Genomic DNA, 12116 nt, shown 5'->3' on the forward strand with positions numbered 1-12116 from the left:
TGCTAATCTCATGCCATGTCGGCACTTTTTGTTATTATACTTCAGCAAACGAGAGAGCCAATATCAGATTCAATGTAGTTAATACTTTCAGAAGAACCAACAGGAAGTACTGTAGCTCTAACACATGAAGCACTTGCCCCGAATCGCCAACTCACCAGATCTCTGCAGCTAAAAATGGCCAACTCAACTTTTACTACGAGTCAAACCACAGCCCCATCCACCTTGCTACGACTCCCTACTTACCCTTCAAACCAACCCATCACCGGACAAAGAGAGAAAATCAAAAGCCCTAGCCACACAAGTATTAACTTTCCCCACCAAACGGTATTGATCATTTTATACCTTCAATTTTCATCTTTGCGTTGCCTTCTTGTGGAGGTCCATGACGTTGAGCACCGCGAGCAGCAGGAACGCAAACGAGCCGAGGAGACACAGCGCGAACGCTGACGTCATCTGGTGGCAGTAGCCGCCGAACACGTGGCAGACCTCGTTCCACTGCACGTGGGAGTTGCCGCGTTGGGCGATCACGCCGATGGCGGCGGACGCGCCGCTGGCGGACAGAAGCAGCCCCATCACGACGATGTCAAGCACACTAATGGCTAAATCTGCTTTGGCACTGCGGGCGGCCCCGGCAAAGGCGATGTACATGAGGGATGCGGCCGCGTACGAGCACGCGACGGCATTCGACACCAGGAAGTATCTGAAGACGGCATTTCGGAGAATAAATGACATCATTAGGGTGGCAAATGCTGAAGCTGAAATTGAATGAGATATGTACAGGAGCATATAAACCCTAACAATCTGAAAAGATCAAGAGCATCATTCTCCTTATGGTATTCAGTCTCGTAAACTACCAACATAACTCGTTACCTAACAACTTCTGGTTTGCTTGGGTTCTAACCGTGCGTCGCAGCATGGTTCGTTCAGGGTGGCATAAATCAAACATTAAATGGACAGAAACCCTAGCTACTCTATGATGAATCCTTCCTAGATCGTTCACGAAATTTCCCTTTCGATCAAATGGAAATGATGATGTCATAATCCCAACCACATTGAGCGTGCCATAACCGGAAACATCATGGTTTCTCCTCGTCATTTTTCCTTTTCGACGGTCAGAATCGGGAAACATATGTCAATTGTCGTCTATTTTTAGCCCGCTCCTGACGTATCCATGGAGTTAAAAAACTTTGTCATCTTAGGTAAACCTGGAGACCAAGTGCTATGGTTACTAATATCAGGGGATAGTTTAAGGCACGAGCCGAAGTTGAAATGCGACACGATTTGAGGGGAACGAAACTCGTGCGAAACGCACGCCGGCTTCGTATTTTCTCAATCGCTAAACCGACCCTTACCCATTATCATTATGATTATATAGGAGTTAAGCATCACAGAAGACAAGCACATATAACATGAAAATCCAACCCTAGGTTTCTATATGCATGCTGTCATGTTATTCTCTACCTCTTCTTCAGGGCAAAGGGCAGAGCGAGTTAAAGATTCATTACTACGCGAGGTCAAACATGGAACTACCGAAGGACGCAGAGTAATGAGGCGTCAGCTTTTAAGAGTATTGGTCACTATCAAGTTGGCTGGGGAGTGGGGAATGCTGTTGACGCTTCTGTGAGCGCCACAGCTAATTTTGCCCTCATTAGGAACGTTAATAATGGGATTTAATTGCCAAACTATGGATTATATCTAGAAAAAAAAAACACAGATTATGCAACCCATAATCCGAAACTGGTACTCTCCACCTCTCAAACTACTGGACCTGTCATATTTACATTTTATATGAGAATGATTCACTAGACCTGTCAAAATAAATCATAAACAACACATTTCTTAATCCATAGAGGATGGGTTGAGTCGTCAAATAGGTTAATTATATCGATAAATGAATCATAAATGGGTTTAATTAAACATAAAATAGGTGTTAATGGGTCATAAATTGATCATAAATTGGGTTACAACTTAGACTCGACTCACCTATATGAATTCCTCTCCATTCTCACTCGCTCTCACTCGATCTCGCTCTCACTCACTCAGTACTTTCACCTCAATTTGAATATGATTTTTTTCTAGAATGGAATAAAAATAAAAGTATTTTAGGAATATGGGTTGGGTTGAGTATAGAACGGGTCGGATACGTGTCACTAGATTTATATTTGCATGGAGATGGAACAAAACAGGTTCAATAAATCTATTTGGGCCGGATGATTTCTGACCTGACCCACTTGTTGGACTGGTGTGACAAAACACTGCTACGACAAAGCTTGTTACATGGTCGTATCCATGCACTTGGTTTGAGGTTCGTGCGAGTCATGTAGAACTACATTCATATATTTCTTCTATATTCCCCGATATAGAACTATTCCCTTTTCACTATAAACTCTCTCCAAATATAGAGAGCGTTGTAGAAAGATAGATGGAACAAGATTGATAGCGGGGACTTACACGAAAGCAGACATGTATTGCCACTTCGCGGTGGCACGGACGTGCAACGTGAGGCTCTGGGAGATGGCGACGGGGACTATCTTGGACTCCTTGTCGACGCCGACCACGATCGCGGCCGCCAGAGTGAGCGCCAGCGCCAGGGTGCGAAGCAGCAGATCAGGACGCCTGAAGGCCTTCGGCGGATGACCCACCACCTTAGCGTCGCCCGGCGCTGCCGCCCTGTCCATGCTCGACTTGCTTTGGCTCTCCATTCCGCGTCTTGTGTGCTGCCTTGTGTGTGTTTTTTGAGTTCAGTGAGTGTGAGAAATTTCAGAGAGAGAGAGAGAGAGAGAGAGTTGATGAGTTAATAGAGAGAGAGAGGGAGAGACTTGGGGAGTTGGAGGGGCATTGAAGGTGAACGCAGTTTCACGTCAAGGGAGATGACGCACAAATTTAATGCTATCGTACTTTGCTCGGCTAGCTAGACCATGACCCTCCTGTGCAAAACCTTATAGAACAGGAAGTAGGGTTTTATCAAAAACGGGCACAATCTTGGTGTGGTGGTCTTGAGCGTTAGCTAGTTAGCTCTTTTTTTTAATTACAACCTTAACGGGTTTGGCAAAGATTGGACCACGTTTGGTTCGCTTGGTTGGATGAACAATTAAATATGCGGACGCGAGTTACAATCGATATTCAACGTCCCAGCTCAAGAACGACAGCTCATGCGTTCGAATCCCGCCAACCACACGCGAATTACTAGAAATGAAGACCGTCGTGAAGAGAGATGGCGCGAGGTTCATTCCATGTCCAAGTCGTGTTGGATAAAACCTGCGCGCTTTGGAGGGTTCGGTGCTGTGTTTTGGAAGGGAAGAGCCGGTGAAAAAGTTTCAGGAGAGAACCAAAATCGGCGGGAATGAATCTCTTACTTGAGAGGCCGAAAGGAAAAGAAAAAAAAAACTATGTGAGGAATTATTTCAAGGATGCCCTTTCAATAATTAATGTAAGATGGACAATCAAACTCATTTTCGTCTCTATGAAAGCCAAAGATATGAATAGGTCCTGGATACTTTACAGATGGGTCCGATCGTGTATATTCCTAATCCAACATGAAATGCTCGTCCTCATGTTCGTTGGACTTACTAAGTATGTTATCAGAACTCTTCTTCTTGTAATTTTAGCCACGGCTTACGTAGACGAATCCATGAAGAGTCATCATCGACACATTTTCAAGATAGTCACTTTTAAGCTTAGCCTAACTCAAGTAAATCTACTCGGGCAATGTAGAAATAGACAAATAACGTGTAGCAATGGGAGAAAATATTATGATATTCCAATTCAAGAAACTCTGACGTCACAGGAAATCGATGAGTTTACCAAATCGCCCTTCGAAGTAATTGCAGAAGACAAATCTAAGGACCGAATTTAGTAACTTTGATCTCATAGTTTTTCCTGTAACAAAATTCAATATGGCTCTAGTATAATCGTTATGAACAATATACAAACCGATAATCACACTAAACTTGAAATTATAACAGTACAATGATAGAATTGAACAGAAATGGAATTGCAATAACGGTACCCAAAAAAAAAAAAAAAAAATTGGAATCGATACAAATAATACCGAGGCCCGTGTTTGATACGGTTTCCTTAAAACAGATTCGTCCCCTATAGTGTGTGCTCGAGGTTTCGCAAACGTCTGTCTTCCAGGATGCAATGGTTGGCGGCGAAGAAGCAAGCATAGCACTTTAAAGTTTTCGGAAAACTTGAACAAATCGGAACCCGAACACTTTCGAAAACAATGCGAAATGCTGAGAATAGAAAGACTGGGAGAAGATTTTTTGGCCCACTAAAAATTAGAATGGGAAGCTATCTACTTATAGGGTAAATGGGGGGCATTTCGAAAAAGAATAACAACGATCGATTAAATCTGCCGTTATAATATTGATTTCGTAACAGCAATGCCATTAATCTGCCGTTACTCAATTAATTTAGCATTTGTTACAAAAAAAAAGTTTGTAACAGTTTGAGTTAAGAAAATTAAACCAGAAGGCAAAATTGGACTTTTCGCGAGGCCCACTTTCTCGATCCCGCATTTGTGTACGCGGGTCGTGCGCTCGCACCCAAGTTTTAGCTCGTCAAGCCTCCGTCAAGGCTTGGGATTTGCACCTCCCCTACACCTACGCTTGAGGCATAGTGCTTGTACTATGATAGTTACCACTTCAAAAGAGGGTAACTATCTATAAAGCATTCTAAAGCATTCTTCTTTTTCAATATGGGATTAGTGTCTTCCACTTTCCCGCTTTCCCCTCAAGGGTGTTCTTTGAGCATCAATTTCTCATTCATTCACCCTTCAATTTATCCCATATTTCCAACAATTCTTTCCTTCTTGCTTTCATTAACTTATTCGAACAAGTGAAAACACGTTCTTCACCAATCTCAATCGTCTCAATTTCCAAATGTTCCAAACAAGAGTGGAGGCATCTCTCTTCATTGGTTCTTGTTTGCTTTAGCTTCATTTTTGTCTTCCTTTTTCTCTTCCATCTCAAACCCTTTGTCCAAGCACACAGGCAGTATTTTGAAAAGAAGAATTATCAAAAAAGTCATAAACATATTGTAATTATATCAATCCAGTCCTAAATTATTTTTTGCTAGTTGAATCATAAATCTTTTGCATTTATACCAATTGAGTCAATCCAATCAATTTTGATCGGAAATCACTTTTTTTTTCAAGGGCGAGGTCAAGCCTCGCTAGGGGGTCAGCGGGGATGAGCTTTGCCAAAGGTTGACCTTGCCGGCCCTCGCTTCGGGCCGGTTGTTGAACCGGTGACTAGCTGGAGGAAGAAGGAAGCAAAGAGAGAGAGAGAGAGAGAGAGAGAGAGAGAGAGAGAGAGAGAGAAAAGGGAAAAAGAAAAAAAAATAATTCCAAAAAATATTAGAATGTTATTGAAATTTGTCCTATATTAGTGCCAGACGACAAAGTCGGCGATTTTGGCCAAAATTGACTGGATTGACACAAATGCAAAAGATTTAGAACTCAATTAGTCAAAAAAGATAAAATTGATATAATTACAATAGGTTTAAATTTTTTTTTATAATTCTCCCGTTTTAAGAATATTGGAAGCGGACAAAATCAAATATGTTATGTAAGTGTGAGTTCATGCAAGGCAAAATGCCATACATTTTCTTCTTTATTTTTTCCCCTTAATTAAACATGCACGAGAATTGACCCCCTTAAAAAGAAGAGAGGGATTCGACCAAAAAAAAAAATGAAAAGTAGGAGAAATTTCCATGTCCTAGCTTGTTAATTCTCATCATTCAATGGGTTCATATAAACATTATCGGAGCAATCTAATTCCTTTAGAGCAAGTCATGGCTTGAAATACATCCTATCTTTGTGTCAAAGTCATAATAGAATGATCTGAGCACCTTTCTTTACGCCCCTAATCTCAAATATGATATTCGCTTGTAAAAATTCTTGTTGACTTTCGGGCACGACGATCGGGAATGACTTCCTGTTCGATATTCGGATAATACGTAACTTTTAAATGAACAACTTAATACGAATAGTCAATTAATTGGAGAAGTGCGATGTTCGGAACAAAAATTTGGCATATTAAGTGGTTTAATTACAAGGTAATGGGATTAAGTTAATTCCGACAGTTTAAGATTAATCAATCTAATGTGGTTTGTATGCCACCCCTCCCTCCCCTTCCTCTCTTTCATTTTTTTTTTTCCAAATGGCAATTTTTCGCCACGTCATCAGAATCTAGGCCCGTTGGGCCAGAACCCGAAGGTGACGTGAGAAAATAAATCAGGGAGAATTAGGGTTCTCTCTCTCTCTCTCCCACAGACTGCCTTCTCTGTTTCGCCTGAACCTTGCGACTATCGGTCGAAATTCCTGCTGGTACGTGCTGTGATTTGCAGCGACAATGAAGGGTCGGGCGTATAAGGACGAAGAGCCCCATGGGAAGGGGGGAAGATTCGGTGGCTCCTCAAAGCCTGTGACAAATAACGGCAAGGCGGCGATGAAGAAGAAGAAGAAGAACATAATGCGTTTGGGGGGTGGCGGTCTCTCTCTCGAAGCCTTTGCGAACATAAAGTCGACCTCGAATCGGAATCAGTACAACCCTGCTCTGATCAGTATGTGTGCACACCCTGTGCTTGATGATTTTCGAGTGGCTTTAGTTGCATGTGGTGATGTGTGTGCGTCTTTTCCTGCGGCTGTATTATAATGAGGTGGTTATGGTTGCTGGGTGTGAGGTGCAATTAGGAAAGTTGCATTCTTTTTGGCTGTTGGGGAATCAAAAGCAGAGGTTTTTTTTTTTTTTTTGGTTTGGGGGGTGGGTGTGTGGGGGGTTGAGGGGCAGTGAATTGCTCGCTGTTATGAGCTTTTTCAATGATATTTTTGCGACTCTTGGTCTAGGAAAGCGCAGTAAAATGAAATGCAGAGTGGTGCACTTGCGGGTAGGTCCAGGTCCATATTGATACTACAGCTCTGCGATGTGCTTTTGTTAAATGATTTTGGCCTGGTGAGTTCTAGGGTGCGAGATTATCTTCCGAGGTTTCTGTCTGTCTATTCTCTGTGGAAGGGCGATCAAAATTTGATCTATTGGTTGTATTTGGACAATCGAGACGGCCTCACTTTGTAATGAGCTCGTTTGTAAAACCTTATTTTTGGTCTAGCAAAGCGCAGTAAAATGAAATGCAGAGTGGTGCACTTGCGGGTAGGTCCAGGTCCATATTGATACTACAGCTCTGCGATGTGCTTTTGTTAAATGATTTTGGCCTGGTGAGTTCTAGGGTACGAGATTATCTTCCGAGGTTTCTGTCTGTCTATTCTCTGTGGAAGGGCGATCAAAATTTGATCTATTGGTTGTATTTGGACAATCGAGACGGCCTCACTTTGTAATGAGCTCGTTTGTAAAACCTTATTTTTCTTTTATGATGACACGATTACGTGAATTCTTGTCTCTCTCAACACGCAGCATGTGGTTGTCGCGATCACTCGAGCTTATGTTACTGTACTTTAATCTCCATCTGATTTGGAACTGTTGCTTTTATCATCGTTCAAGATTGCAACTCGCTAACGTTTTGGCCCATTTAAGGAGGCTAATATGAATATTTCTCTTTCACCCTTTGACAAACATCTTGGGTTTATTTCCTTCCAAACGCTCTCATAATCAATGTTTCTTTTAGTATGCTTAGAGGATCTGTTGACCCAAGCGACCTATGACCAACTTGATACATTTCATCTTCCGTTGGACAGCTTTTGGCAACTTGAGACCTCTGATAAGTGATCAGTGATGACTGACTTGTCTCTCTGTGACCTACTTTGTATTTAGGAACCTTTTTTTTTTCGTTTCATCCTTGTGTACATCCTCTTACTTATTCTTTAATACAGGTTCTTCATTTTGTTTTTCCCCCTTCACCTTTGCTTCTCTTTTTTGTGTAGAATCGGAGCAATATTTTTTTCTGTCATTATATGGATGTTGGCTATTGTCTGCGACTTCATGCTTCTTTAAAGTTTTTTTTATAAAAAAAAAAAAATCTCGTGAGCTGATGGATTTCATCACTATCAGAAAAGCAAAGAGAGTTCTACAAAAATGCCAAGTATGTCAGCAAGTACAAGAAATCCCTGAAGCATCTAAGCGAGCAAAATGATCCCTTGGCCGTGAAACCTTCAGAGGTTTGTTATTGCATTTGACAATGTCATTATTTGTTCTGTCTGTTTTCTTTCATGAGAATTGACTTCCCATCTAGTTGATTTGGTGAAGGGTATGTAGTATGCACATTTCCTTCCATGGAAAATCAAAATTCACTTTATATTTTTATGATTTTATTGTTAACCTTTTACCTGCAATGCTCTTTCCGACATCTTATGGATCTTCCTTGATGCTGGTTGAAATTAAGATCGGGGAGGATCCATTTCCAGAGTGGTTATGTAAGACCGACTTCTTTTGCAGTATCTCATATTTGAGAGGATTTATTAACTTAATGAGCAACGGTAACTCAAATATTTATTTCTCAGCGTCCTGATGGTCAAAAGCGTGATTCATCATATTACACTCAGTTTGGATGGAGTGATTAGGAGCGAATGGAAATGACTCGGATAATGACCTCAGGAGAGAAAAGAAATGGAAGGAAACAATTTGATTTATTGGTGTTTGGATGCTTATGAAAGAAAGGAAACAGAGAGAATTTGGCCATTCGTGTTTGATTGAAGAAAAGAAAACAATGGAAAGGCATCTAGTTATATCTTCTGTGATTATTTTGCGCATATTCAACTTCATAAACAAAATAATCATGTTATGGTTTACTCATTAGAATAGATATAGTAGCATAAAAAGTTCACCTTGTTTGACAAAAAAAGGAAGACAAGTTGTAACAGGCATTCATATATATAACAAAAGGCAGACAAAACATAACATCCTATGATTATATCCATATGCAATATTTTTTAGTTTCCTAATCACTACATATCCTTATGACTTTGTAATCACTTCATCCAAACTAAGTGTTACGTTCCCATTTGCATGTGATTATTTTAATTTGTAGATCTCATCTAAACTTTCTACTTTACACTAGTGTTATTTCTGATATTTGAGATTGTGCGTGCGGAGTAATGCTCCCGACTTTTTTCCTGAAATTTAAGGTGAACTCTATGATTTTATGCACATTGGATTTGTGAAATTTCTTTTCCTTTCTGTTGTCGAGGTGCACGGAGATGCACTCCCGCATTGAAGACCTCAAGCTTATACGCCTAATGTTGATGTTTTGTGCAGGACACAAAGGAAATGGACGAATCTAACAAGAGAAATAAGAAGAATAAGAAGAGTGGCTCAAGTAGTCTGAGGGAGCTGTACGAGAAGAAGCATGAGGAGGACGAGAGAGCAAGAAAGGAGAGGGAGGCAATTATACAAGCAAAGAAAGGAGAGAGGGAGAAAACTGAGGCTCGGAGGAAGGCGGAAAGAGCGAAGATGTTCAAGAAGACACGGTCTGGTCAACCTGTTATGAAGTACAGAATCGAGCATCTTTTGCAGAGAGTCCAAGGCTTGAATTAGTGCTCGGGTTGCTCCTTCAATGGGGAGTTCGTTATCCCCTCTCTTTTCTCTTTGGTTTCTATACGAGGTATGGCTAGTGTTTCTGGAGTTCTTGCCTGTGTGGAAAGTTAAACCTGAAATTGCAATTTTTTTTTTCTCTGTAGGAAATGAAAGCTTGTACATTTTCTTTTAATATGAGATGGAACCTTCTATAGATTCATTAACTGGGTGCTCACTATTTTTTGGGCTAGCGAGGGAGAGTCTGGTGCTTTTCAAGTGGCTCGAACGGTGCCCACTCGGTATCATAGTTTCCCTAACTCATGCATACTGGATAATCACCAGAGCTCATCGTTTATGACTGTACTTATGCCTGAAAATCCTTATGGACAATGGTGTCGCTTTGTTCCTGTCTCGCCGCTGTGGTAGGTTTTGCACGCAGAATTAATTTACCACGTTTTTTTTTTTTGGGTATGGAGTCTTAACTAATGACAGGTCAAATTTATATGTTTTGTACACATACGTCACTGTTATTATGTACTTCGGGCTCTAAATGGTTGTTTTTCCAGGGTAAGACTTCTTTTTTCTCTAACTAGTTCATTTGCACGTCCAAAGGGGGAATGAAACTAGCTGATTTGTGAACTTGGTTGGCATCAACTGGGGAACATATGTTTGTGTTTATTTGGGAAATTCATCCCCATTAAGCCGGCACGTGAATGTACTAATCCAAAACATCCATAGGGTGTACTTCTTGAATCATATTCTTTTTTTTTTTTTTTTTTTGTTATCCGTATATAATATCAAGATCCAGTTCATTCTGTCTTTCGAATTTTCGAAATTCAACCGATCGGTACACTTGCCAAAATGAGTGGGGAATCCGTGCATTTGCTGAAAAGAGTAAGAGCCCCTGTGTGCATCACAGAAGAGCAATGACCCTACAGTTGTACCTCATATGAGATCATTACATTATTAAGTAAACGTACCGAACGTGACAGAGAGGTAGCCCAGCTGTGAATTGATTTGAGCAACTTTAATCATCGAGAGATGGGCAACTAGTGATTGCAGATGTTAATGTCCATGTTACAAATATCAGTGAAAGATCAACTGAACGAGGGCTAGCGATTCATGCCATGCAATCAAACCAAGTGTCGGTCATTCATGCCATATCATGTCGTTAACCCGATCACAAAGAATTTATGTCAAAGATTGGCCGAAACGTTTTGAGTGTAGGCGCATCGCGTCGTGTTTGAGTTTCTTTGGATAACGAAAAAGATTGTTATCGATCTGCTACTCACGGTTTGGCCCTTTGAGAGTCATTGCGAGTGGTTGCTTATCTCGATCAGATTCACGCTCTAACTGTACTGAAGTTGAAGGCGTTGAATGGTTGGTGTGGGACTAGGAGGGAGCAACTAGCACGGCGTTGAATAGTAGCTATTGTTCTTTGAGAAGTTTGGTTGACATTTTCGTGAGCAACTTGGTTTCAAAAACGAAAGCAAGATGCTTTGCCACGAGGAAACTGCCTCATCCACCTGCGAACTGAGATCTCACTCCTAAAGAGCTCTGTCTGAAGTCGTTTCATTGTCTTCGCTCTGCCCACTCCCATCTTGATATTTCCTCTGTGTACGGTTCGCTGCTGCTCGAGCTCAACTTGCGAATCTCTCCGGTGATTAATCGGTGCACCAAATACCACTGATCTCTGATCCTCATCTGTTTCCGGGCGGTAGAATGGGACCTGGAGGACCTGGAGGAGGCGGCGGTCCTGGAGGACCGGGTTTCGGCGGGCCAGGAGGACCAGGTTTCGGCGGACCCGGTTTCGGAGGTCCGGGTTTTGGTGGACCCGGGGGACCATGGGGACCGGGGCCAGGAGGGCCTTGGGGTCCTGGGTTCGGAGGCCCGTGGGGACCCGGTGGCGGCTTCTTCGGACCTGGAGGCTTCTTTGGTGGGTGCTTTGATGGCCTATGCAGCATGGTATCTTCCTGGTGAGCATCGTCTCCCTCTTGCTTGATCTACCATATCCGGCACAGTTGAAGCTTCTTATGGATGTACAATTCTATTTCTCGGCCGAAACTATTGCATGTAATTGAAATGCGTGTTATCTTGTTGGCTTTATCTCGACGAGAGTAGAACACGAACATGTTCATAGTTCAAGAAGAGCGTATAGGACTCGCAGTAGGCGTCTTGATAGAAAACTGATGGCAACGACACTCGAATTTCTGTTAATGACTCTCCGGTCTTGTGCAGCATGTACTGCCTGTGCTGCTGCTGGTTGCTACAAGATTGCTTCGGCTTCGGGCCGCGCGGCGGGCCGTATGGCCCTCCCGGTCCTGGGGGTCCTCCGCCCTTCTGATCTGGAGACCTTTTGATCCAGCACACGGTTGCGTGCGCTAATTTACCTATGTATTTCTCCGATTTTCACTTCTGTATCGTGGATAATACGCTGTTCGTCTTCCAAATTTTTTTTTTCTGTTTGTGCTTCACATTAGCGCACTAAATCATTTTGGAATGCCTATGAACCGCTTCAAATTTCTCAAGATACTGATGACTATGGCTCACAATTCCCATTGTATGAGAATTGCCTGAACCGCAAGACCGACAGAGCAGTCATCTCATCAACGCATTCGAGAATTGGACAGATCTATCAAGAGACCT

The 12116-nt window shown here is 42.0% G+C and overlaps 3 protein-coding genes across 5 annotated transcripts; 2 read left to right on the plus strand and 1 right to left on the minus strand.

The window, feature by feature from the left end:
* Nucleotides 1-51: 51 nt before the first annotated feature.
* LOC115756735 (CASP-like protein 1E1) lies at nt 52-2860 on the minus strand. 2 transcript variants are annotated; one of them, XM_030696627.2, is made up of 2 exons: nt 2452-2860; nt 52-700 (listed from the first exon to the last, which is right to left on the minus strand). In XM_030696627.2, the coding sequence occupies exons 1-2, from the start codon at nt 2700-2702 to the stop codon at nt 352-354; spliced, it is 600 nt and encodes a 199-aa protein (XP_030552487.1). In that variant the 5' UTR covers nt 2703-2860; the 3' UTR covers nt 52-351. The 2 variants fall into 2 exon arrangements, with proteins under 2 accessions (XP_030552487.1, XP_030552486.1); XM_030696626.2 differs by having other exon boundaries at nt 52-793.
* Nucleotides 2861-6239: 3379 nt separating this feature from the next.
* On the plus strand, nt 6240-9683 carry LOC115756736. Its single transcript, XM_030696629.2, has 3 exons — nt 6240-6570; nt 8010-8116; nt 9213-9683. The coding sequence occupies exons 1-3, from the start codon at nt 6360-6362 to the stop codon at nt 9489-9491; spliced, it is 597 nt and encodes a 198-aa protein (XP_030552489.1). The 5' UTR covers nt 6240-6359; the 3' UTR covers nt 9492-9683.
* Nucleotides 9684-10918: 1235 nt separating this feature from the next.
* Nucleotides 10919-12017, plus strand: LOC115756737 (myosin heavy chain IB-like). Of its 2 annotated transcripts, XM_048280256.1 has the most exons (3): nt 10919-11309; nt 11340-11446; nt 11709-12017. In XM_048280256.1, exons 1-3 carry the CDS (start codon nt 11193-11195, stop codon nt 11812-11814), a joined length of 330 nt encoding a protein of 109 aa, XP_048136213.1. In that variant the 5' UTR covers nt 10919-11192; the 3' UTR covers nt 11815-12017. The 2 variants fall into 2 exon arrangements, with proteins under 2 accessions (XP_048136213.1, XP_030552491.1); XM_030696631.2 differs by having other exon boundaries at nt 10924-11446.
* The last annotated feature ends 99 nt before the right edge of the window (nt 12018-12116 follow it).

This window comes from Rhodamnia argentea, chromosome 1 (genome assembly GCF_020921035.1).
Source record: "Rhodamnia argentea isolate NSW1041297 chromosome 1, ASM2092103v1, whole genome shotgun sequence".
Lineage (NCBI taxonomy): Eukaryota > Viridiplantae > Streptophyta > Magnoliopsida > Myrtales > Myrtaceae > Rhodamnia > Rhodamnia argentea.